This window comes from Syngnathus floridae, chromosome 21 (genome assembly GCF_059516105.1).
Source record: "Syngnathus floridae isolate MCC-2025c chromosome 21, RoL_Sflo_1.0, whole genome shotgun sequence".
Taxonomy (NCBI): domain Eukaryota; kingdom Metazoa; phylum Chordata; class Actinopteri; order Syngnathiformes; family Syngnathidae; genus Syngnathus; species Syngnathus floridae.
The window spans coordinates 4,488,770-4,511,239 of record NC_142433.1 but is presented as its reverse complement, the minus strand read 5'-3'; the positions used below and the strand labels follow the sequence as shown (position 1 = coordinate 4,511,239).

Below are 22,470 nucleotides of genomic sequence, written 5' to 3'. Positions count from 1 at the left end.
TTGAATGTGTTCTAGAATTGATGCGAGAAAATGTGTCGAATTGGAAGTGGAAAATCAGGGAAGATGGAAAAAGCAGAGCATGACTTGGAGGAGAGTAAGACAGAAGGAAATAGCCTTAAGGCTCACTTCCATTTTGCAGAATATGTTCCTCATCTATGTTCCCTCGGTTCAAAAATGAATACGGCACTATGGAGGTTGGATTACTCGAAAGGTATTCTGTGTATTTTATGAGACAGTAAAATCCAAGTTCGGTTCATACTTGTTTAAAAATTCATGCTGAATCAATTTCATTTGACACAAAAAATTAAATTACGCTTTGCATTTGAAGTTCTCTCCGTCTTTTGTTCCACATAAAAAAAATACTTAAAGGCATAATTCAGTTGTCAGCTCTTGGGAAATATTTTTCATGTCCACTGCTTTTGGTAGAATGGCTGGAAAGCCCAAGGAGCCAACACGTGACCATCTGCAGTGCCGTCATTTCACTTCTCCCATTTCTCCCTTTGAAAGTCCCCAGCTACAAAGTCTTCATCTAAAATAGATATGAAAGCATTTATCCGCCTTGCAGGTGCTTTGCATTTTTTAAAAGCCAAAGACATGACTTCCGTTCCTGTCTTCACATTTCTCCACTTTACTCTCTTGTCGACCTTTTCCTCTGTATGGACAGAAATGACAAGCTTCTCCTCACTTTCCAAATGTTTCCCATTATCTTCACGTCAACCCGGATCTCGCTCTGTGTGTGTTCGTATGAGAGAAAAATTACATCGCTTTCATTCATTAATCATCTTTCCCAGAATTCCATTTCATACCTCAAAAAAAAAATGCAGAGACAGGTGAGACAATTCTATTTTATATCTGCCACGCTTTTCATAATGGCCATGCGGAGATACGATCTACATTCTCCTATACGCTCCCCTTCCAAGCTAATGAAAAACCCTTTGGCTGCAATTATTTAAACCGCACTCACTCTCAAATATATCGACATATGAGCATGGAAGTTCACGGTCCATTGTGAGGTCCAACTAAGCTCAACAATGCTCTCTGGCATGAAGCATGAGCCATTTTAATGAAGGCCTGGCTTGCGACTATCCGCTATTGTCTTCTTTCAAAAAAAAAAAATGAACAGCAGTACAACAATAAAACAAATTAGCTTCGGGTTATTTCGAGTAAAAATATGGTTATGATGAGCTAGCACCCGCATGCTATTCAGGTTATAGTCTGCCTCTATGTCAGCTTGAATAGTCTGACAACCCCGCTTAGATCATTCAACAATTTCCACCCAGTCCTTCACTCGCAGCAATTAGGCCTTCAGTATCTTTCCCAAGGATACGTCGCCGGGTCCTCAAGGTTTCCGCCTGACACTTTCAGAGTGACCACTACTCACTAGAGGGTGGAAGAAATAAATAGGGTAGTCAAGGTCTTGAAGTTATAGTACCGTACATCAGTGATGTGAAGCACCCCTTGACCTGAAGATAGCAAAGAGAGGGCAGACTCAGCTGTTAGCAAAGTGGGTCAGAGCAGTGATGGCATGAATATTTAATAAAAAGAGCTCCAGAGTAAAGCCTCCGCAACAGTCAGGTTGATGTTAAGCAGTGTTAAACATCAGCGGCATGACAGCGTGTTGTTGACTCCCAACAGTAGATGTTACTTTAAATACAAGATGAGGACCAACAAAGCTGCATCTCGGATGGATTGGACATGCATCCACGGCTTTCTTCTTCCTTAGAGCACTTCGGCTCGAGTAAGAACATGCCAAGACTTGGTAAGATGTTGGTAGTATGCTGCAAGCAATCGGATATATATTCCTCAGAGTAGAAGATTGTCAATATTGAGAGAGCTTGATGCCAGATCAAGTTGTCCAGAATGCAATCGAGCATTTGCTAAAATGGGCATATTAAGGAGAGAACTATGGAATGGGCCATCAAGGATGAATGGAAGTAGGTCAGGAGGAAAGACAGAGGAACAGGTACCATGTGGCGAGAAAGAAATTATGGGAATCGCAGCTTTGTCTTCATCGTTGTGTGTTTCGCAATGATTGGCAGTTTGTCGTAAAGCTGCAGACTTCTTGATGAACACAACATGGTTTAATTTACTCCTTCAGGCAGAACGGCACTTGTCATCTAGTCATAGAGGAACATCTGCAAATAAGGCACACTGCCAATTAGAATTTAAACAAGTATTTTGGTCTGGTCCATCTGCTTTTCTCTATTGAGCTGAATACAAACAGGTCAGTCGCTATCTCGCTCTCCACGTCTAAATGAGGGTTAACCTTCTTAGTGACACCTCTCATTTAGCCAATCAAGACCACCGGGCCCCACTCTATACTGGATGATTATCTCTCGTGTGTGCACGAGTATGAGTCCCACGCTGCTGAGCCAATTTAACTCTAACCACTCTTGAAAATGACGAAAGTGTGCGCGAGTTTGGGAGGAAGGTGGTAAATAGAAAGGTGATTATATCAAGTCCAGTCGATAAAATCTATTGGATTCCATTTGGAATTTAATCACTGCTTGTTGAGCATTTGATGACCACTGCAGGGAAACCTCCAAACTTGAACGCAATCATTCGACTTCGAATGAAAGAATTTTTCCTTACAGCATCCACTGATGCGGAAAAAAGTTGAGTCATGTTTTAGCTGCAGCTTGTTTAAATGTATTGATTTCACTTCCTGCAGTTTTGTTTTTCCAACATGATTGCCCAGTTAATTGCAAGGACAGTAAAATGAAGCTATAACAGACTGAAGAAGGGAAAAAAAAAGGATGGGAAGAAAAACGGATCCGCATTTGTCGCCTCTGCAGGGTGCAGCTGATCAATAAACATGCTGTTTGCCTCTGCTGTAAATCATGTAGGTGTAAATGTGCCAAGACCCCCGGTGGGCATGGAGGGAGGAATGAGGCAGACAACACTGGCGTGCAGTGCTGATGAATATAACAATAAAGAAAAGAGGAAGAACGCAAGAATGGGAAGGTGCTGAGGCAGAGAGCAAAGAGGAAAAACTTGATTTATCAGCCTGGCAGCCATTGAGATAAATAAGAAGAAGAACTGCCTATGGTTGCTTGGTGGGGTCTTTTGGATGGATGATCACCATGTGAAATCCATTTGTTTATTTTTCTGGAACGTAATTTCCCACCCAACTAACAATTATTGTTTTTTTTCTGTTTCATACTTGACTATCTTCTTTGTGTGCCTGCAGGTGAGACTTCAGCAGCCCTGTCACGCCCACAGCGCCCCCTTTCTGCCCGGACGGCCCACCACGCCCCGGTGCATATGAAAGGGTACCATGTCAGCCGTAGCTTGTCCCAGCATTCCTCTGGTGGTGGCGGAGGAGGCTCCTGTCACTGTCCGCCTGAGGACTGCGATGGCCCAGGGAGAGACTATTATCACGGGCATAACGACGGCCACTACTACCCACCAGGGGGTCCGGCTGAGGCTTTGGCGCTGGAGAGACACCATTCCCACTCCCATTCTCACAGCCACTCAGGTGGGGGTACCTTCCCTCGCTCGCACCCCAGCCAGCATCCGCCTCTGCAGTCGTTTGACTCGTGTGAGGAATGCTTGTCGTCGGGTCATGGAGCTAAGATGCACCGCATCCCTCCGAACCTCATGGATCAGTTTGATAAGCAGGTACCTTTCCACCCCGATGGCTTCCACACACTTCAGTATCAGCGGTCCACTAGCGGAGGTGCCGAGCAGCGCAGTGAGAGTCCCTCACGTATCCGCCACCTGGTAAACTCGGTGCAACGTCTCTTCGCCAAGTCCCATTCCTTGGAGGCCCCTTCCAAACGGGAATACAATGGCACAAGAGGAGGCGGGGACTATCGAGGTGAGAGAGGAGGGGGTCACAGGAGTGGAGGGGAAGACAGTGGGGGTCAGTACTCCGGCCACCAGTCTCGGTCCGCTCGGAGGAACAAGTCTCGAGAACGCAGTAAGAGCGGGGACTCTCGGCACGAGTCAGGCAGACGACACCGCAGCCGGACAGCCGGCTGGTGGAGCTCCGATGACAACCTGGATTCCGACAGCAGCTTCCTGGTGAGTGGCGGCAGGAGAGGTTACCCCAGCGGGCACGAGAGCCTGGATGCAGCCATTCAGGAGCTCACCATGAAGCGGCCCAAGGAGCGAGGCGATGGGCAAGGCCCTGCGGAATGCATGGCATGTACCACCATTGCGCTGGCCGGAAGTGAAGGAGGTGGACACCACGGTCACACGGGTCACCCTGGTCACTCCTTAAAAAGGAGCACGTGGTCTGCCATGACAGTCAGTCAAGCCAGGGAGGTATACCCTTCTCGGGGCGGAGGTGGAGGCTATGACAAAGCTTTGGTGCCCATTGAAAACAAACTGAAGGAGAGGACTCTGCATTATCTGCAGGTGAGCGTGCGGAACTGTGAATGAGGTGAAATGTTTTTAGGAATATGAGCTGATTCATTATCTAAAAACTGTGTTTTATGTTTTCAATTTTTTGATTGAGGGAATTCAGTCAAATACACATTCCAAAACGTTTGCCTCCTGCCTTTAACAATGCCCAAGTCCCTCTATTCTTATCTAGATCTGGCAATAAGGAATGACAAAAACGACATTATATAAAGAAAGAGCGACACAAAGACGGATATAAAGTGTCAGGTACATTGATGGAGGGAAATATACGGGTGCCGAGATAAGAATCAAAACTGAGGGAAGAGATAAAGTGATGGCTGCTACTGGGACATAACGAAATAAAGAGAAGAGCATGATGAGAAAATGGAAGCGATAGTGAAAGACCAGAGGGGGTTGGCAGATTAGACCCCCAAACATATTTGAAAGGAAGACTTTAAAAATAGACACTCAGGGGTAGGCCAAAGCTACAGCGCTGAATTGGATGTGTACTTGCTTATCATTTTTTTGTGTGTCTTGTCATTATCCTCTCTTGATTGTGCGTTTGTTTTCTCATTAGATTCTCATCCGTCTTCTCCACCTGTTATTCATCCTTTCTGTTCTCTCTTTCTCCTCTTTCATCACCTCGTACGTCTGTCCGGGCATGCGCCACCTCCTTCTGTCTTGTCTCTCTACGTTTGTGTCCGTCTTTCGCTCTGCTTGGCTACCTGCCTTTCTTTGTTGCAGTCAGCTTGCGACTGATGCTTCCTTTTTTTTTTTTTTCTTTCTCGCGCGTCAAGTGTTTATCCAGCTGTCAGAGTTTCTCTCTTTCTGTAAGTCGCTGTGTCGCAGTCTCTCTTGGTCGCTTTCTCTCTCTTTCGCTTGTGTACATGTGCCGCTTGATCTCAAAGGAATTTAGTAGGATATCATAAAATCCAAAGAGGTACTCAGGTAATCAGTTGATGTGCTACTCGTTCCATTTTCCTTCAGGAATCGTGATGTTCCCAACATGATGATAAACTCTGATTACATTTTCTACTAAATTCTCCTGAGATCATGCTGGCATGCATGTTTTTGTGCAGTCATACTTATGGTGAATATTTTTTTGAACTGCATGTCTACTACGTTTTGTGTTTTTTTTTTTTAACCACAATAACAGAAAGGCAATACTGTCAATTACTCATGTGACCTTTGTTTAACTAATAAAAAGACCGCCTTGCCTAGTGTCAACAAGCTTGTACTCTACTCACAAGATACAATTGTATTTTCAGAGCCTTTGTAGAGCTATTATTGATTTTCAAGTGAATGTCATTGCATCTCAGGTTCCTTCAGAAGACTGGGGGGGTGGATACGGCGGCACGGACAGTGGAGGTGAGATTCCGTGTCGCCGCATGCGCAGTGGAAGTTATATCAAAGCCATGGGCGATGATGACAGCGGCGATTCAGACAGCAGCCCGAAAGCCTCGCCCAAGTCCACCCTGATCGCTCAGAGGGATGCCTTCAGACGATCCATCAGCATGGATCAAAGGTCAAACTCGGCATACGCGCTGTTTAGCATAATACCGACACAGCACATTCACGCTGCAATCTGTTTAGCCGCCTTGCTGTTTGTTTTTGCTGCTCTGTTGTTGCTGAACTCAGTCTGCCATTTGTCTGTGACATTCAATGCGTCTGTCATATTTCGATAACGTTGAGGATCATCACGATAATGGAATGGGGATTGAGTCAGCAAGATTCCGGAATAAATCCAAAGATTATATTGCATGAACTATCTCCATGTCTTCTAACTCTGGAATGACTCACGAGTCGGCTGTGTTTGACTTTAGGTATTCATGTAAGCAGTGTACGGACTCCTATCCGAACAGTCGGACGACACCCAAGTCCCATGCGCGCTCACGTAGTTACACTCGCTCGCTGACCAGCTCGCAGGTAACGGTGACTGACTGTGTAGATGATTTTGAGGACATGCTCTGTTGAAGCATTGACTTATTCAGATCTCTGCTTCAGTTGGGAGACACCCTGGACAGACAGTTTGAGGCCGTGTGCGAGACCATGTTCGGGGAAGTGGAGTCCCAGGCGGTCGAGGCTCTGGATCTCCCAGGGGTGTTCCGCACGCGTAGCCATAGCTATGTCCGCGCCATCCAGGCTGGCTGTTCCCAAGACGACGACTGTCTCTCTGTATTTTCTATGTCTGGTCCCCAAGGAAGCATCAAGGCAGGAGCTGGTAAGTTTCTGTGCTATTCACTCCAACAGGAGGATTCTGCCGATGATGGTTGGGTGTAAATACTTATTTAAGGGCAGTAATCTTTGGGTTACGGTCGTACCTTAGTTTCCCATTGCAATTTGTCAATGCAATCTTATTTGCAACGCTCAAATATCCCAAGTTAAGCCAAGCAAATCTGACAAAATAAATGAAAGCCTGTGCACTGTCAAAAATCATCTCCTTCACCTGACAAACAAAATACAATCTTTGCTTATAACATGCACGTTCATCAGATTTGAGTGCATCTGTTCAACCAAGCCGTTAAGGTGAATAAGACGGAAGGGAGGGCAAGGGAAGGTTGGAGGGCCTCATTTTCATATCTCCAAGGAAATTGCTTCTTCTAAAGCCTTCAGCTTGCTCATGGGAAGAGTCAAGTCTTGCATATCATTTCGAATCGTGCGAAAAAGGCTTTATTTATTCACAACACTCATCTTTCTGAGTAATTTCTCACAGATTTTTCCCTCCCTCTAATTTATCGCCCTTCAAATCCTCAATACTCCGTTTCCGTCCCCTAATTCTTCTAGTCTGTCCCTTTTGTAAGTATCCATCCCTGCCCCCTTTTTCTCTCAACAACCCAACTATGCCTCTGTCTCCCTCTCTCCCACTTCTCTGACACTTCAGTCTTTCCTTATCGCAAAGGTGCTCCTCCCCCACTTCCACCTCGCATGTCCAAGTCTTCGCTATCAGTGAGAGCCCAGAGCAGCACCGAGTCCACCCAGGACGCTTACTACCAGAGCAGCCACGGGCGACCCAAACTGCACAGTAACTCAGTGGACCTAGGCTGCGCCGACGGACCTTCGGGACGCTCTTCCAGAGTTGGCTACTACACCGCCACAGGCCCGGGGCGATCCCGGCAGCACAGTAACTCAGCCGAGAGCCTGGATGGAGGGATCAGGGGCTCGCGGGAAATGGTGCCCTATGGAGGAGGTCCAGGAGTTGGCGTGCGGGCCAAACACAGCAGCTCGGCTGATAGTTTGCTAGAGGGACCGCCGAGGCCAGCCAGGGAGAGGGAAAGTCGGGTTGGGGGGAGCCTGGGGAAGTCGGTCTCTCTGCCGCAGAACAGCATTGTTTTGAGTAAAGCTGGAGGGCAGGATGATGGATGCAGTGGAAGGAAGTGGAGGCCGTCTATCGCTGTGCAGGTGAGGAACAAATATGTCTTCATGATAGTGTATTACCGGCAACACCGGTTTATTTAAGAGAGAGAAACCGTTTTAAAACGTTTTGTATCGGCTGAAGTATTTTTATGGGAGACTCACAATTACCCAAAAAAAATCTAATTTATCAGTGGATTAGGTAACTAACTCCACTGAATTATTACAAACATGACATGCATGACAGTACTCTCCAAACACAATGACCTCAGACGATAGGGAAACATTCTGTTGCTCTCTTGCCAAGAGAGAAACGAGATGAGTGATTAGATCGGCGTCTGGCTTGGCAGCTGTGTTTGTCATTCCCAGATCGGAATTTACTTATGATGCATACCGAGCACACATTTTTGGCTGACTCATATCCGACCTTTTTTTAGAACATATTTTTCATTAGCATGACACGTGATCACAAAATACCTGGGCCTTCGATGGTGTCCTGTCTTCTATATCATCATCACGCCATGTCAATCAATATACGTGACATCTCGTCGTCAGTCAACTAAAGTATGTAACATGGTTCGATTCTGATTGGGCAATAAGTGCAATACAAACATAACTACAAAAAAATTAGATAAGGTGAAGGATTTTAGATAAAGGGGTAGCGGAGAATGAATTGGTCTTTCTTCTTTATTCCAGGTGGACAGTTCAGAGACTCTGTCAGATTCAGATGCAGATGGCAAAGCGCTAACAGAGGTTCATTCGATTGGAGTACAGGTGGAAGATGATAAAAGGTAATATTCAATTATTCTTACCGACTGCTTATACGTGACATTTAAATAAGTGCAAACTAAAAATGTACTAAACTATATTTAGTCCCCGAAATATGTATTCATCGTAATTTACAAAAGCCTTTAATTTCGTCAGGACCCCCGACAGCGCAAACACCTTTGGTTGATTTCGCCGAAAGATTCTATTTTACATTTCATCAGACGTCACAGCGTGAAGTCTGTAACACCTTTCGTTTTTTCCAACTATGAGCGTGCACCCCTACTGTTACGGTTTCGTGTGTGCCTTGGCCTCGAAGCCTTTGGTCAGATTCACACGTACGCAGCATCTCACACTAGAGACTGAGCGGTGTCCCATTGTCATCGAGTGTCACACCTCAAACTGTTACTCAGCATGGACGAGAAAGGGAAATGTAAATTCTACGACAACATCCGTTGACTCGTTTGTCATATGCCAGATGATTTAACAGGACTTAGTGAGAAAGTCGTATTGAGTTGCAGTGTGATGCTCACCGCATAAATTACCCAGAAGGGATAAGCAAAGAAATGGAGTCGTGCGATGGCAGTGCGTAACGGATGGCTTTTGGGCCTGCTGCGACTTCCCCGTGTCACAGACGGGCCCGTTTCAAGCGCTCCAACAGCGTGACGGCGAGCGTGCAGGCCGACCTGGACCCCGAGGGCTTCCCGGGGCTCAGCGTTGCCGTGCCAACGCAGGATAAGAGTCTCCAGTTCGGTTGCTCCTTCCAACGCCATTCATCGGAACCGGAGTCAGCTGGCCAGTACACGGAATGCCACCGCACTGTCCATACACAGGGACAATGGGCCTATCGAGAGGTATGTGGTCATTTAGCCAAATTAGGTCACCCCAAAGGTCATTTGAGGGCCTTAATGGGATCGTCCCAAAACTGCCCCTTATTGGATTCATCGTTCCAGGACTTTATCCAGAGCGGGTACACCACAGAAGCTTGTCCAGGAGACCCACGGTCGCACCAGCATCAGCACCTTCCTCCCCGTTCTCACTCGCCACTCCCCCTCACATCAGAGCGAGCGTGGGCTGGGACACCCTCCTTAGAGGGTCCCCGCAGCCTGCCCGACTCGGGTCGAGCCTCCCCCTGCATGAGGGACGGCGAATTCTTTTTGCGCCTCCTGCAGACGGAAGTGGAGAGGATGGAGGGCTGGTGCCAGAACATGGAGAGGGAGGCGGAGGAGAATGAACTCCCTGAGGAGAGTGAGTTTGCGAAGGAGGGGGGGGTTGCTTTTGAGATCAGTGCAATAAACAATTTCTGTCTTCAACTTCTTTTTGTTTTTTTCCCCCAACTATTTCCAGTTCTAGAGTTGATTCGCAACGCAGTTGGCAGTGCACAGATGCTCATGTCTCAGAAGGTTCAGCAGTTCTTCCGCCTCTGCCAACAAAATGTGGTGAGTTTGTGTGATTGCATGAGAAGTCATGACTAAAACATTACAGCGGTGGTTGAACACAAGATGTAGTCTTCTGATTCACATCATAATTCTTCTTATAGAGAACTTTTTGAGGGCGGTCTTTCTTCTTCAAAAAAAAGCCATGACTTGATACTTGCAGAACAATTGAGCAGTACGCTTTATCTAGTGATGCCATCAATAACTTCTTCCATCCGGAATTAATATTTGATGGGCTTGGTTGAACATATGCCTCGAGACTTGCTTTTATTTACATCCTGCGTAAATATTTAATCATTTAACATATCTTGTCTCCTCACCCACTCCAGGACCCGTCTTGTTACCCCCAGCCCACCTCTCAGGACCTAGCAGGCTTGTGGGACCTACTTCAGCTCAACATAGAAGACATCCGGGTCAAGTTTCAAGATCTCCAGAGGCTCAAAGAATCTGGCTGGAAACTCCCCTCTGAAAAGAAGGTGAGCCAAACAACCATGGGTTCCCTTCAGTTCTCCCCCAGAGCTAAACTGGCTATGTGGAGAAGACTACCGCAGATGTCCTCAATCCCGTCGCATACTGCGAGAATGCGAAATCACAATGAGAACTGAACTGAGTACCAAATGTAGTCTATATAACAGTAGGACATCTTCTCTAGAACATTCCAGGTGCTCATTCACTAAATTCCACCTCATCCTGACAGAACTAACAATTGTTTCTCTTTTCCTCTTTTTCCTCCACGTTGTCATTGACCATTCATGTTCTTCCCACATTGTTCCTTTTCTTCACCCAATGAATGCCCTACCTGAATTCTTTCAATCCATCCAACCAAACAAAACTATGTATCCCATCATCACCTTCGTTGGGCTATAGGAGGATAAGAAGCTTCCTCCTCCCTTACCAAAGAAGCCAGCTGGCGGGGTGAGTGGCAGCCTCCGTGCGGATAGCGTCGCGGATGGAGGCGGCGGAGGCGGGTCAGGGGGCCTGGTGGTACCTCGTGTAGGGGGGCACACCCTACCCATGAGGGAGAAGTCCCTGGACCTCGTTGAACGTCAGAGGACAGAAGCGAGAAGGAGGCTGCTGCAAACCAAGCGTACCGCCTCCTTCAGGCAGAATTCAGCCACAGAGAGCGCAGACAGTATCGAGATCTACATTCCCGAAGCCCAGACTCGACTCTGAAATCCCCCTGAGCCACGTCACCCTGACCAGCAACCAAGTCCTTGGCAGATCTGGATTATCTCCAGGTCATAACTAAATACTCCGCTTCCTCCTAGACTAGAGCATTTCCATAAATACACTTTCCCATTACTCTTAATTCAGTTCTCAAGCAGTAACAGCCACTTGCGTGTCTTGAAAATTGCACATATTACTGACACAGAGGCCTAAAACAAAAAAAAGTAGAGGAGCTAACAGATATAAATTATCGCCTTTTTTCCACATCAAGACTATTTTTATTTATTTATTTATTTATTTATTTATTTATTTATTTATATTTATTTATTTCATGTTTGGGCTGACGACAAGAAACTTTTTTTGCAACGGTGATTTGCTGAGGCTTTGGCACTAGTTGGTAGCACGCCCGGTCACGTTCGCTGAAAAATAAAAGGGCTCAACAGGCACAAAACCTCGACGACAGGAGATGATGAGACTTCACATATTTGAATTCCTGTTGCCACCCCTGAAGGGGAAAACACTCTCCATTCGTGGGGTGTTCCATTCCCAGCAACATGTATCCATTCTCTTCACTGACACTGCCAGTACGGAAAATGAAACATGGTTCGCTCTTATTATACTAAGCAGCCACCATCTTCTTAGAACCAGATCACAAAGGACTTCCTGTTATTTTTTATTTGCTTTATCATCAAACGCATTCATGCAAAATTGGGAAAAACAACAACAACCGTACAAATATGCTAATTAAGACTTGCAATATTTAAAAATATTTGATAATACTATGATTTTTGGTTTTGGCCCACACCTCTTTGAACGTTCATCGTGAGGTTTTCTTGAATGAACACTTGCTACCCTGTGCAGACTCATTTTTTCCAAGCAATTGCAGGGTAGCTTCAGAGCCTGACAGCAAGAGAGGATAAAAATAGTTAAGTTTGATTGGCTGAAGTGGCTTCTCAGGACTCCACTGAGATAAAGGGGGGGGAGAGGGGGGGTCCATTCAAATGTGAGATTATAGCACCACTAAGTGGTCAATTTAGGATCTAACAGCAGTATGTAGTTTGAATTTAATAAGATGTCCTTATGACACAAACCGGAATATGTAGTTTTTCCGCCACGTAACGTAGCTCTTGGCAAATATTGACTTAACTAAAAGCAAAAATGACATATCTCAATTGCAGTGGTACAAGATGAAAACACAACTATTTGTGAGTGAATTCAATTTATGGATCTTGAATAGGAAGCGCAGCACTGTAGCATGACTTTTAATAATTGTGTTCACCCACATAAAAAAAAAAAAAAAAAACTGCAACACACTTTTGATTTCAATATTTTATATGGACGTTTTGTACAAGGCTTTATGTGAATGCGGCGAGAGAAATGATGGAGACCAATGAAATTCAGCCATTCGCATGATTTTCTTTTCTCCTAATATGGCAATGGAATCTGGCAAATATTTTAACAGGAGATGTATATTTTATAATATAATCTACATTTATAGATAGAGACTATTGAGTACAGTGTACACAAAGGCCTATATCAAAATGTGAAATACCACTGTATTATTATTAATTATTATTATTCCATAGACTTGTGTGATGTTACTGCTGTGTGGCACATGTGAAAAGATTTTCTGAGTGCTGGGTCAGGTTCACAGGGTAAAATATATATATATATATATATATGTTAGTTGCCAAGTCAAATCCTTTGGAGCTTCAATGACATATACTCTCTCGTCTTATTTCCGCTTTAGAACCAACGACATGTGCCTAACCAGCTATGCGTGGTGGTTACTGTTCAAGTTTACAGCGTGTAACGTTACGTGCGGTGTGTACATAGAATTTCTGAGATTACCTTCAGAGAGAAATTTCCCACCCTTCACTTGGACTCTTTCTGGAATACTTTGTGTTGGCACTGCATGTTTTGAAAGAGATGAATTAGCCTGCCGACGAGAGCTAATTTTGTAGCTTTAAAAATCTTTGTACAGAAATGCTAAATTTTGGTGGCAAAAAAAGCGGGACGTTATGTTGACAACATCTGAGTGGCTCATCAAACAAAGCACAAAGACCTGCTTTTTTTTTTTATACTCTTACTGCACTGTGAAGGACTCCTGACTGGTCTTTTCATGGCGAGGATTCAACAAGTATTTATCCACAGTAGCAACTTCTTCAATTCTCAAGCAGCGGAGTTGAGTGACTCACGTATAGCTTTGCATTTTTTTTTTTTTAATGTCGCCTATTCCACTCTGAGTGCAAGGACCCTCGCTATAAATATCAAGCAGCAACACACTGACTGGATGCCACAAAACACCTGTCACCTCTTCCGAAACGTGCAAATCAGAGCCAGACGAACAACCCCCGAGTACCTCAGCCTTTGTGACCCGGCCGGGCCTCTGTCCTCAGGGGATTCTCTATACACTGACACAACCGTTCAAAAAAAAAAAAAAAAAAAAAAAAAAGAACAAAACACAAGAGAGTGCTTTTTAAAATTATGGTACCGGGAGAGCGCCGGAGTAGGCGCAACAAGAGGGAAGACCGCATCTGGTGAACCCGAGGGGTCTTGCAGATTTGAGTTTTAGGTGGACATTTCTAAGAGGCTGCTCTGATTGGTCAGACGTTTTTTTTGAGGGTGTGCTGAATTCAATTTACTTTGTTGTCCTTATATTCATTTATAACATATTTTTCAGATTATAAGGCGCACTTAAATTGACAGTGCGCCTTAATACTGGAATACTCTTTTGAAAATTGTCATTTTAATGCCAACCAAATTTCAAAACCGGGCTCACAAATGAAGCATTGCTAACAAATAACCGCTACCCCAAAATTGCCTTTTAGTTTAGGCTCCTCATTATTGTATTGATCGCACAATCGGGACACGCAAACATCATTGTGTTCTAATCCACAGAGCAGCCAAGAGACATGTAACTGAAACTCCAATGTGCCTTTAGCACTGAGATATTATCAACACTGTAACGTTGGAACAAAACGATCACACAAACACCCTGCCACTTTTTTGTTTACAAAAAAAAATGTAAATACGTGTTGCCAACGGACATTGCTCTACTCAATATCACATATATTGTTACTACAATATGATTATTAGTTGTAGTGTGGTTATCGCCATTAAAAAATGGGGAGGGGGGGTAACAATAACCACTGCTGTCATTCTTATGAACTTATTATTCTATATAACGAGGCGTGAGTCTTGTGTACAATAACTAGCTTAATGTGTTAGGACATGTCTTAAAAAGCGCTGCTAGGATGATGGACAATAAAAGAACTCTGGGAAGACAAACTGTATTTTCTCTCTGGGATCGACGACGGACCACCAGGAGATCACAAAAGAGGGACGAGTCAAACATGAGTGCGTCCTCTTGTGATTTTAAAGGTGGAGCTTCCCGATGTTAGTCCACTATATAATGTAGCAAAAGCGAAAAATGTCCTCTGCCCTCGTTCCATCATGTCGCCCCGAAACGCCGGACGTGTTTTTTTTCCCTATTCTTCTGTTGTCATACAGTGCCAAGACAACATAGTGTACATAGAAACATTCTTTTCGTTGTTGTTGTCATTTGAAAAAGAAATGACTAGCACATATAGCAATACCATTAAGATATAAATGTCTGAGAGAAGATGGAGAGAGAAGATGCATGCTTGAGAAACACCACGGTGACTTGGTCGGGGATCATGGTTCATGGTTCTGTTTGTTGTGTTGTGGGTCTCATTGTGTACATACCATTTTGTATTATTTATTGTAAAAAAAAATAATAATAATACATGGCTCCGGATGTGTTCAAGGAGCACGTCTGAAAGCCCCAGAGAGATGGCACACTGTGACGTGGTTTACCCCTCAACACAGAATGTAACGCGGTCAAAACATTTTCTAAAGGCTAATATTATTACTATTAATATGATGATTACTATAAAGCTATTTTAGCCAGTTAAACAAGGCTCTTGTGTCTCCTTTGTCTTTATTTAATGTGTTTGTCTTTCTAGTAAAGGGGGAAAACAAAATTGCATTCATATTTCATTTTTTTTGGGGGTGGTGATTTGTTAATATGCAACAAGACAAAATTATTATTAAATTATTATTTGTAATGTGGAGTCAAACATAAAATGGCTTTTTGAATGGCTTTAATGTTTGTGTGTTTCTAGTAGAGGGGGAAAACAAAATTGCATTATTATTTTTTTTGGGGGGGGTTGTTACCATGCAACAAATCAAAAATTATTATTAAATTATTATTTATAATGTGGAGTCAAACATAAAATGGCTTTTTGAATGGCTTTAATGTTTTTGTGCTTCTAGTGAAGGGGGAAAACAAAATTGCATTCTTATTTTTTTGGGGGGGTGGGGGTGATTTGTTAACATGCATCAAGACAAAAAAATAGAATTAAATTATTATTTGTAATGTAATGTAGAGCCAAACATAAAATGTCTCTTTGAATCTGTACATTTTAAAGGTTGTACCTTGCAATGTTGAACGTTCACTTGACACCATCCAGTTTGAGGGTCCAGGCTTTTCCTGCCGTGTCGGCGAGTTCAGGTAAAACAATCGTAAGGCCGGCATTTGGTTTGATAGGTGACCAAGATAAAGGCAGCGGGTTCCCCAACAACATCACCTGGTTGACAGTCAACAATGTGCGATTTAAAAAAAAGGCTTCTTGTCAAATCTTGAACGTGGCGGACTTTAATATAATACCTTGGTGTTGGCTGATGTTTTGGGTTCCAAGAGCTGCACAGTGGGCTTGGGGGGCTTTCTCGTCAAGATGGCATAAATGCTGTCCCCTTTGGATGTATACCTAAAACACCAACATACCATCACTGCATCAGAAGAAAATCAAGCAGGAGCTTAACAAACAAAAGCATCTAAAATGACCTACCATACTGGCACGGAGCTGTTTTCCATCTGAACCCTCCAAGGTTCCGAGGAGTAGACAGCCTCCCCATTGACTTCAAGCCAAGCCCCGACTCCCCTCAGCCGCTCCTCAAACACAACTGGGATCATTCCGTCAGGAGTGGGGCCCACATTTAGGAGGTAGTTACCCCCCAGCGCCACAGTGTTAACCAAATCCTGAGCAAGTAAAAAAGTCAGTTTTATGACTTATCATTTGTTTGACTTGAATTGAATCACCTCTATGATGGTAGGCAGGTCCATCAGGTCACTCATCTTCATGTTCCTACGGTAACCCCAAGATAACTTGTCCACAGACGTGCATTTCTCCCACTTATGCGAGGGCAGCTGACCTGGTGTATATTTGTCTTCACAGTTGTAGTAACCTCCATGTTTACATGCACAGCCGGCTCCCCATCTGTCATTGGTCACCACTGTATCCTAAGAAACACATTACATTAGTTGGAGAAATAAAAAAAATAAAAAAAACAGCAGTTACGGCTTGATAATGGTGCATACTTTAACAGGGCTATCATTGTAGAGCCAGGCAAGGAACTGCGTGGAATTCCAATATGTGTCAGGTGCTTCCCAGTCTCCATCAGACCAGATCACCTCAGGTCTGTACCTGCAAGCAGAATGTAGAAATTAATTAAAGGCCTCTGCGTTTATTCATAACAAATGAAAAGGAAGGTGTAAGTCACCTCACAACCATATTATACAACTCCGGTAATAATTTGTGAAGCACAAACTCCTGAGTTTGGAATCCATTCTGCTTGTCCTTCAGGTAAAGAGGGTGGAACCATTCGTAAAGGGAATTGTAGAGTCCAAAGTGCAGCGACCTAGATATGGAAATAACCACATAAAAGACAAGAATCATAAAACTGCAGTAGCGTTAGTCTTGAATTTTGTTGAAACACACAGAACACACACCGGTTCCGCACAGCCTCCCCGAGGTCTCCGACGAGGTCTCTGTGCGGACCGGTATCGACAGAATTCCAGTTCCAAGAGTTGGGAGATTCCCAGTTGGTAAAACCTTCATGATGTTTGGCTGTCAAGACCACATATCTAAATTGAAAATACAATGTGATCAAATTAATCTGGACTGCAAGGAGTCCCTCTTGTGCACACACACACAAAAAAACCTCACTTTGCTCCAGAAGCGTTGAATATATCCGCCCACTCTTCTGGCTTAAAAAACTGCGCATTAAACTGGGGTGCAAATTCTGGATAGCTGAACCCAGGCGGGTAATTGTTGTCCATATAAGCAACACATTTGGGATCAGGAGGTTTTTGACCTTGCCAGTGCCACCAGAACCACTCACTGTCAAAACCAGGTACGGAAAAAACTCCCCAGTGGATGAAGATGCCTACTTTTGCCTCACCATACCAGGAGGGGAGAGGACGGGCGTCCAGACTCGTCCAGTCTGCAGTGTAACGAGCTCCGCACGTGAAAGTGACGAGTAAAAGGACAAAAGTTAACACAATCATGGCGGCATTTGTTAAAATATCTGCACTTCAATGATTTAAGACTAACTTAAACGCTTATTGCAGCGTTACATTTGCACGTTGACCATTGTTATGGTTTTTAATCACGCGGTCCCAGGAAGTCATGTGACTTCCACACTACAATGGCATGCAAAAGGAACGAGCGCCCTCTGGCGAGCTGTAGGACAAAGATTTGCGTTATGCGCTCCTATTAAAATCGATTACAAGCGTCATCAGAAAATATGTAATACTCCTGTAAATATCTGAAAATGCTACTTAAGTTCAGTAACAATTATTTGCAATTTGTTACTCGCCTCCAATGCAAGATTCACAGATAAATACTGAAATAATTCTATAAATATTTTAAGATACACTTAGCGGATTACATTTCCCAAGTATTTTAAACTGAATGAAAACGTTGCACATGCATTGACCAATATTTCTTCTCCTGCTTAAAATAATTTACTTTAATCCTTAAAGACGACATGTATTTGTCGCTGTTGTTTATTTCGTTTGCGTCAAACAATTTTCCCCTCATCACAGATGTAGACAAGTATTTAATCAATCACATTTTATTTTCCATGCAATCAATATTTTTTCTGCTGTCAAATCATAAATCGTGTTCTAAAGTAAAAATACATCTCCAGTAGTAGTAGGGGGGAGGGGGAATAGTAACAAAAATAGTTGTCTTCAGTGGTCTGGATGGTCGCAGTTCTCACGAACATCCTGAGCCCGTGAGGGTCGCTCCAACGTCTCCATGGAACTCACGGTGGCTCCATCTTGCAAACAATCCTGGACTTGATTACTCGTTTCCGGACGAGTGTTCTTATTGTGGGTCAAATCAGAAGCCCATTTATCCTTCTTTTGAAACAACGAGCCCTCGTCAGAGGCCCTCTTGCCCTTGCCCGTCCGGGACGCCGAGTCTCGTCGGGAAGTCTTCCATGTGTAGCCCAGCCGCTTCAAGACCCGCTGGGTAGTTTTGATGGAAATGGGCTTAACTGCAGTGCAGTTGTACAACCTCTGGATCTCCGTGAGGGAAGCCTGGTTGTTGGCCTCCACCACTCGCTCCATTTGCTTCTCTCCCAGCTCATCAACAAAGGGTTTCCTGCAGCGACCCCGCTCGCTGCAGGTCTTCTTTTTGGAACACCAGTCCCTGTACACTCGGGACACGGCGGTCTTGGAGAAGCCCAGCTGGCTGACCGTTTCTGAGATGCTGCGGCCAGCGCTCCGGACACCAACAATGAGGCCCCGCTCAAAATCGCTTAAGTCCCGCGACTTGCCCATTTGCCGTCTGGGTCCAAATCCTGAACTGGGAGGCACCGTAGGGTCCTCTTTTGCCCACCTTGTCACTCTTGTTTTGGTGCAAGTAAGCTGAGCTCTCACTTTTATTTGCAAGAACCCACACTATCTTCCTCGATGGTGTAGCTTTGTTGTACTATGGACTCATTACCGCCCTCTTGCGGCAGCTTATGGTACTACTACACAGATACTATCAACGCCTTTTAACACATTTGAAAACATTTTTATTATTATTGGTGTAAGAGGAATCGTGAATAAAAAACATGAAAGTCAATTCAAATAAACTAGACTTAAAGAAAATAGTGCAGCAAAGTATGCTATTTATATCCAACTTAAAAACGCTTTAAAGATGTTCTTCATTTACATCATGGCTGGGTGTGAGGCAAAATCCAGCCAAGACTTACATTCAGACAGTATTTGTATTTTTTAAACGTCTACTCACAAACAAAACTATTGAAATGTACCGCACGCTGTAGTTGTAGCGTGAAAAAAAATCATAAATCAAAATCACATCATAATGTCGATGGACATAAAGTGCTTTCTGAAGGTTTCCCACTGCAGCTTTCAAGTTTCAATTGGTATTGCAGTGACCTCACATTTTTTAAATCAATATATTTTTAATACTGTCATAAATGTGCTAGGGGTGTATGACTTCAATATTTTAGTGGTGGGGGGACTCAAACCACTCTGTGCAAATGATCCAGAAGACAAATGAATGCATAAACAATATAAATAATGCTGCCAGTGAAATAAATGTAAGACACGTGCAAAACAATGTGATTGCATGAAAGTTCTAGTGTAAAAATAAACATTAGTGATGGAGAATAGTGCAAGAAAGTGCATGGCCACAGGCACTGGTGGTCTTCGAGGTCCAGGTGGAGCCTCACGAGCATTCTAAGCCCGCTTTGGTTGCTCCAACCACGGGGACAGTCACACTAGCAGTCACGGTTCCTCTGTCTTGACGAGAAGGATGCAGACTTTTCCTACATGCGACCGCTTCTGTGACGTGGTCCGTTTGCGAGGGCGAGTTCTCCACGGCGTCGCTCCGGTAGGTGGACCCCCGGGTGTAGCCCAGTCGCTTCAAGACCCTCTGGGTGGTCGTGATGGAGATGGGCTTCTCCACGTTGAAATTGTACAACGTCTGGATCTCCTCGATGGTGGCTTGGTTGTTGGCCTCCACGACTCTCTCCATCCGCTTCTCGCCCGTCTCGTCGACGAGGCGTTTCCTCCCGCAAGCTCTCCGCTCGCTGGAGGTCTTCTTCTTGCAGCACCAGTCCTTGTAGACCCGGGACACGGCTGTCTTGGAGAAGCCCAACCGGTTGACAGTTTGCGAGATGCTGCAACCGGCGCTTCGGGCGCCTACAATCAGGCCCCTCTCATACTCGCTCAAGTCCCGCGACTTGCCCATGAGCCCCCCGTGTGGTGCAAGACCCTCGCTGGAGGAAAACGTGACAAATTTATCTTTTTAAGGCCCTTTGCGTCCTTTGTTTTGATGGAATCTAGCTCAAACCGAAAACATTAGCGAGTGGTAAATAAAGCTCTTCTTCTTTGGTTTGCTTACTTGGCACATTTCCGCCCTCCTCGGGTAGGTTTTGGTACTACACGGCATTTTGGTGCTATTATTATTAATAAAAATTGTTTAATTTTCCTTCTGTCCTTGACACTACATTCTGTTTATTAAATAATCACACAATTGTAGATACAAGTAAGTAAAATAGACATTTAATGTACAATAACAAATATTAGGAACATACAGGCATATTGATGTTACCTTGACAGGGAAATGCCACAAATGCATGCAAACCAAAAGACAAGGGTGAATTTCATAACACCACTTTAACCAAACAGTCAAATTAAATATGTGGTCATATACTTAAAGTGCAAAATAAACATTGTAAGCTTGTACAAAACAATTTCAATAGTATTCAATTATCTATGAAAAGATATTTAAGATCATGAAGAAGAAACATTCAATTGCTCGCCACAGATTTACATGACTGTTTGAGCTCTTTGAGACCTTGTTAAATATTAAAAGAAAAAAACATCAACAAGGGTATGCACCTTAAATACGACCTGATCAAATAAGGTAAACCTTAATAATTATATGGTCAACAGATTGTATGACACAATTCACTTGATGATCTCCATAATTTTAAAACTGCATGCTTTTTCATTGGGCACCACACAATCAGTACGCATGGCAAAAGTGTGCTTTTTAGGGAAGTGCTTCAAAAAATCTTATTCTAGTATTTTCATTCATTTAAAAGTGTCTCCAACCTTGATGCTTGTCAAAACACAGCATATGACCTTTGAACCGAACTTGACTGATTTTCAGTCGGAATACGTAATAATAATAATAAATAATTGCATTAAGTTTTAAGCACAGCGGTGATGTAAATACTGTGTATAATGTTAACGGTAGCTGTCATGCTTAATAAATGCACTTTTTTAGGAATAAAGCCTAATTTTTTTATGTACACATCGTCCTACTATTCTACTACTGCATTACAATGTTGATCATGGTAGTGATACTTTTGAAAATGGGGAAAACTTTGAAATAAAGAGTTCAAAGTATGCAAAGTGCCACAGGCACTGATGATCCGAAAGCTCCAGGTTCTCACCAACACTGAAATCCCGGGAGAGGTGTCCCGACCCCGGGGAGCGTCTGGTTGCAACTGACCGGAGCGCTCTCGTACGGCAATGTCTCCTGGTTTTTACTACTACCACTGTCCTGCTCATTGTTGATGCCAACCAAGTCTGGAGATACAGGAGTCTGATCTTTCTGGACGGGGTCCGGTTGCTTGGTCCGGGGCTGCGTGGTGCGGTGAGCCGAGTCGCGCCGGTGCACCGGCTTGCGGCTGTAGCCCAGCCGCTTCAAGGCCCGCTGTGTAGTTTTATGCGAGATGGGCGTCTCGGCGCTGAAGTTGTAAAGGGTTTGGATCTCCGTGACAGTAGCCCGACTGTTGGCCTCCACCACACGCTCCATCCGCCTCTCGCCGATCTCGTCGACGAGACGTTTTCTCCCACCTGTACCCCGCAGGCTGCTCGTCTTCTTCTTCACGCACCATTCACGGTAGATTCGAGATACCGCCGTCTTGGAGAAGCCCAGCCGGTTGACCGTTTCCGAGATGCTGCAGCCTGCGCTTCGAGCGCCGACGATCAGGCCCCGCTCGAACTCGGTTAAGTCCCGCGACTTGCCCATGGTTTGGGGCTGGCGAGTAGCTCCGATTCCCCTTTTTTATTTAACCGAGTGACACCTCTTTTGTTTCAATGGGATCATATTCGGCCTTTAAACAATGGCTGCTTGTTGTGGCGGCTCTTCTTTTATGGTTAATTAATTGCTATCGGGTTCATGGTTGCCCTCTTGCGTTAGATTTGTGGAACTACAAAAACAAGAACTATTTAACAGTAATCGAATTAAGTGCAGATGCTAAGTATAAAATAAATATACGCGACTTGCAAAAGTTAGGGGAATTTGGTTTCTACAGGGAATTCAAGGGTGAATGCAGACGTCATTGGGAAATTTCAACAATAAAAAAAACATCTGTTGTGAATTTTGTAATTCAATGAAAGAACAGCAAGTAACATTGAACAGTTGGATGTGAGTGGTCAAATTTTTGAAAACAGTCAAATTAAGATTATAGTGCATTTTAGGTTCATCCTCAAATGTCACCAAAAAGCTTTTTTCTTTATGGAATATCACAATTTTTGGACAAAAAGGAAAAAAAGCACACA

General features: G+C 44.1%; 2 protein-coding genes across 3 annotated transcripts in view; one reads left to right on the top strand and one right to left on the bottom strand.

Moving 5' to 3' along the window:
* Nucleotides 1-12,042, top strand: part of dlgap3 (discs, large (Drosophila) homolog-associated protein 3) — a 49,994-nt gene extending 37,952 nt beyond the window's left edge. The window contains exons 3-13 of one of the 2 annotated variants that reach the window (XM_088364423.1): nucleotides 3,191-4,362; nucleotides 5,667-5,872; nucleotides 6,171-6,273; nucleotides 6,352-6,568; nucleotides 7,247-7,746; nucleotides 8,395-8,489; nucleotides 9,098-9,317; nucleotides 9,417-9,711; nucleotides 9,811-9,902; nucleotides 10,229-10,375; nucleotides 10,767-12,042. In XM_088364423.1, coding sequence (XP_088220549.1) covers nucleotides 3,265-4,362; nucleotides 5,667-5,872; nucleotides 6,171-6,273; nucleotides 6,352-6,568; nucleotides 7,247-7,746; nucleotides 8,395-8,489; nucleotides 9,098-9,317; nucleotides 9,417-9,711; nucleotides 9,811-9,902; nucleotides 10,229-10,375; nucleotides 10,767-11,072 — 3,279 coding nt within the window. In that variant the 5' untranslated portion in view covers nucleotides 3,191-3,264 and the 3' untranslated portion in view covers nucleotides 11,073-12,042. Of the gene's footprint in view, nucleotides 1-3,190; nucleotides 4,363-5,666; nucleotides 5,873-6,170; nucleotides 6,274-6,351; nucleotides 6,569-7,228; nucleotides 7,747-8,394; nucleotides 8,490-9,097; nucleotides 9,318-9,416; nucleotides 9,712-9,810; nucleotides 9,903-10,228; nucleotides 10,376-10,766 lie in introns of both variants that reach the window. The other variant, XM_088364422.1, reaches the window with a different exon arrangement.
* Nucleotides 1-17,577, bottom strand: part of LOC148380045 (tissue alpha-L-fucosidase-like) — a 57,170-nt gene extending 39,593 nt beyond the window's left edge. Inside the window, exons 1-8 of the mRNA XM_088364426.1 lie at nucleotides 17,099-17,577; nucleotides 16,882-17,016; nucleotides 16,653-16,790; nucleotides 16,471-16,576; nucleotides 16,192-16,392; nucleotides 15,941-16,131; nucleotides 15,760-15,859; nucleotides 15,528-15,679 (exon numbers count right to left, since the gene is read on the bottom strand). Of these exons, the coding sequence (XP_088220552.1) occupies nucleotides 15,545-15,679; nucleotides 15,760-15,859; nucleotides 15,941-16,131; nucleotides 16,192-16,392; nucleotides 16,471-16,576; nucleotides 16,653-16,790; nucleotides 16,882-17,016; nucleotides 17,099-17,439 (1,347 nt within the window). The 5' untranslated portion in view covers nucleotides 17,440-17,577 and the 3' untranslated portion in view covers nucleotides 15,528-15,544. The remainder of the gene's footprint in view (nucleotides 1-15,527; nucleotides 15,680-15,759; nucleotides 15,860-15,940; nucleotides 16,132-16,191; nucleotides 16,393-16,470; nucleotides 16,577-16,652; nucleotides 16,791-16,881; nucleotides 17,017-17,098) is intronic.
* Nucleotides 17,578-22,470: the final 4,893 nt, after the last annotated feature.